Source organism: Fragaria vesca, linkage group LG7 (genome assembly GCF_000184155.1).
Source record: "Fragaria vesca subsp. vesca linkage group LG7, FraVesHawaii_1.0, whole genome shotgun sequence".
NCBI lineage: Eukaryota > Viridiplantae > Streptophyta > Magnoliopsida > Rosales > Rosaceae > Fragaria > Fragaria vesca.
Genome location: NC_020497.1, coordinates 11,436,383 through 11,438,648, shown reverse-complemented (window position 1 = coordinate 11,438,648; position 2,266 = coordinate 11,436,383). Strand labels below are relative to the sequence as shown.

The following is a 2,266-nucleotide window of genomic DNA, read 5'->3' as shown; positions in this document are numbered from 1 at the left end:
GTAGTATTATTCACACACGCATAGGATATGCTTTTATTCGTTAGCATGACTTGTAAAACTCAATCTACAGATCATACATAATTATAATAAACATGTGGCAGAACAGAAAGACATTATTTGATTGATCCGAGTCAATGAAATAACTTATATGTAGGTTTCTGCGAGCATACCATGTTGATGTGTGTGTATATATACACATATATACATTAAGAAAAAACTTATACAAGTGACCAATACTAATAAAGAAGTGACAGACTAAAAAACCAATTAAATATAAATGCCTAAGTCGAGTCCTATAGATTATATCATATAGCTATAGCTATAGGTTAGAATGTGAGACAATGGTACCGTATAATCATGGGGTAGTTCGACACTTTGATGGGAACATGTTTGTCCACAAGTCCAACCAAACCTTCCTGTTCATCATCGTCGATCATCATCTCTGTCTATAAAACCAAGCTCCACCATTACCATTATCAAATACAAAACGTGGACTAAACAAAACTTCCATAACCTTTTGCGCTACCAGAAAACCAAGCTCCACCATTACCACCACCAAAAATGGTTTCGGAGTCGAGCAACTCCGCCACAAGTAGTAGCAGCCCCATCAAAACAGTGGTGGTTTTGGTCCAAGAGAACCGCTCCTTCGACCACATGCTGGGGTGGATGAAGTCCCTAAACCCTGAGATCGACGGCGTCACCGGAGCCGAGTCCAACCTCCTCTCCACCTCCGACCCCAACTCCAAACGTGTCTTCTTCGCTGACAACTCCGCCTACGTCGACCCTGACCCCGGCCACTCCATCCAAGACGTCTACGAGCAAGTCTTCGGCGAGCCATGGTCGGAGGCCTCGGCGTCCAAGAACCTCACCCCAACAATGGAGGGGTTTGCTCAAAACGCTGAAAGAAAGCAAGCCGGGCTGGCCGAGACGGTGATGAACGGGTTCAAGCCGGAGAACATTGCAGTGTATAGGGAGCTGGTGAGTGAGTTTGCCGTGTGTGACAGGTGGTTTGCTTCTGTGCCGGCGTCGACGCAGCCGAACCGGCAGTACGTGCACTCTGCGACGTCGCATGGACTTTCCGGGAATGATACCAAGTTGCTGATTGAAGGGCTGCCGCAGAAGACCATATTTGAGTCCATGGAGGAGGCTGGCTACTCTTTTGGAATCTACTATCAGACCCCTCCTGCAACCCTTTTGTACAGGTAAACACCTAAAGTTTAACATGTTTATCGTGTTTTAGCTACAGTAATTGATTACGGTGATGGTTCGTGTTAAGTTTAAAGTGTGTTAATTTACGTAGGACAAAGTGTTTTGCCACCAAAAACAGTTCCTTCTAAATTGATAGAATCACATAGAAAGTTGATATTTTGGAGTAGGTGAATGTTTGATAGATGATCACCTAATCACAAAGTAAAATCGAATCGATGAGCTGTCCCTATAGTTAGCTTGTATATGGATATTGCTTGTTATATTTTTCTTTTCTTCAAATGTTTCCAAATTACGCGTCAACCTTCTGTTTATTATGATTTGAACCTCTCACCTAAACGATTCCAACGCTGACCATTACTAAGCCATTAACAAAACTAATTTTCACACCGAAGCTAGCTTTCTTCATCTTAATATATATATATATAGTTTGTATGCCTTTATCCCATTGTAATTTCTTATTAGTTGGAAGCATGAAGTAATTAACATAATCATAAGGGTCTGGATTAGGGGACATCAATTTTTACACAAACTTTGACACACATTTTCAGTCTTTAGATTTTAAAATATTCAACGGTGTAGATTAATTAAGGGGATGATATCAACACACATAAAGGTGACGTGGCATACGACATGACACTCTATAATTTTCATAAAATATTATAATTACAAAACAAAAACAAAAACAAAAACAAAAAGTCAAACTCTTTTCATTAAATTTAAAGAGAAAATTAAAATCTGTAGAATCCTTATTTTATATTGATCAACAAATCGATCTATCCAATTCAACATAATCATCAAACTGAAAATGAGAATCCGACTCCCCACAGCAACAACACTAACCATGCCTAAAATATTAGAATTGAGGTATACAAATATATAAGCAAGGCACGCAGGCATTGGCATCATCCTTTATCCTTAATAGAGTTCCGATCAGAAGAAGAAAAAGAGAAGAACCCAGAAAAAAAAGAACCCAGAAGAACAAAAATATGTGGAACCCAGAAAAAAAATGAAGAACAAGCAAAGAACTTGGTACAAAGTTTCAATCGAAAAAAAAAAA

The 2,266-nt window shown here is 39.3% G+C and overlaps 1 protein-coding gene across 1 annotated transcript in view; it reads left to right on the top strand.

Moving 5' to 3' along the window:
• The first annotated feature begins 333 nt into the window (after positions 1 to 333).
• LOC101296516 (phospholipase C 3-like) overlaps positions 334 to 2,266 on the top strand; it is a 6,096-nt gene continuing 4,163 nt past the window's right edge. Inside the window, exon 1 of the mRNA XM_004307108.1 lies at positions 334 to 1,202. Within this exon, the coding sequence (XP_004307156.1) occupies positions 562 to 1,202 (641 nt within the window). The 5' untranslated portion in view covers positions 334 to 561. The remainder of the gene's footprint in view (positions 1,203 to 2,266) is intronic.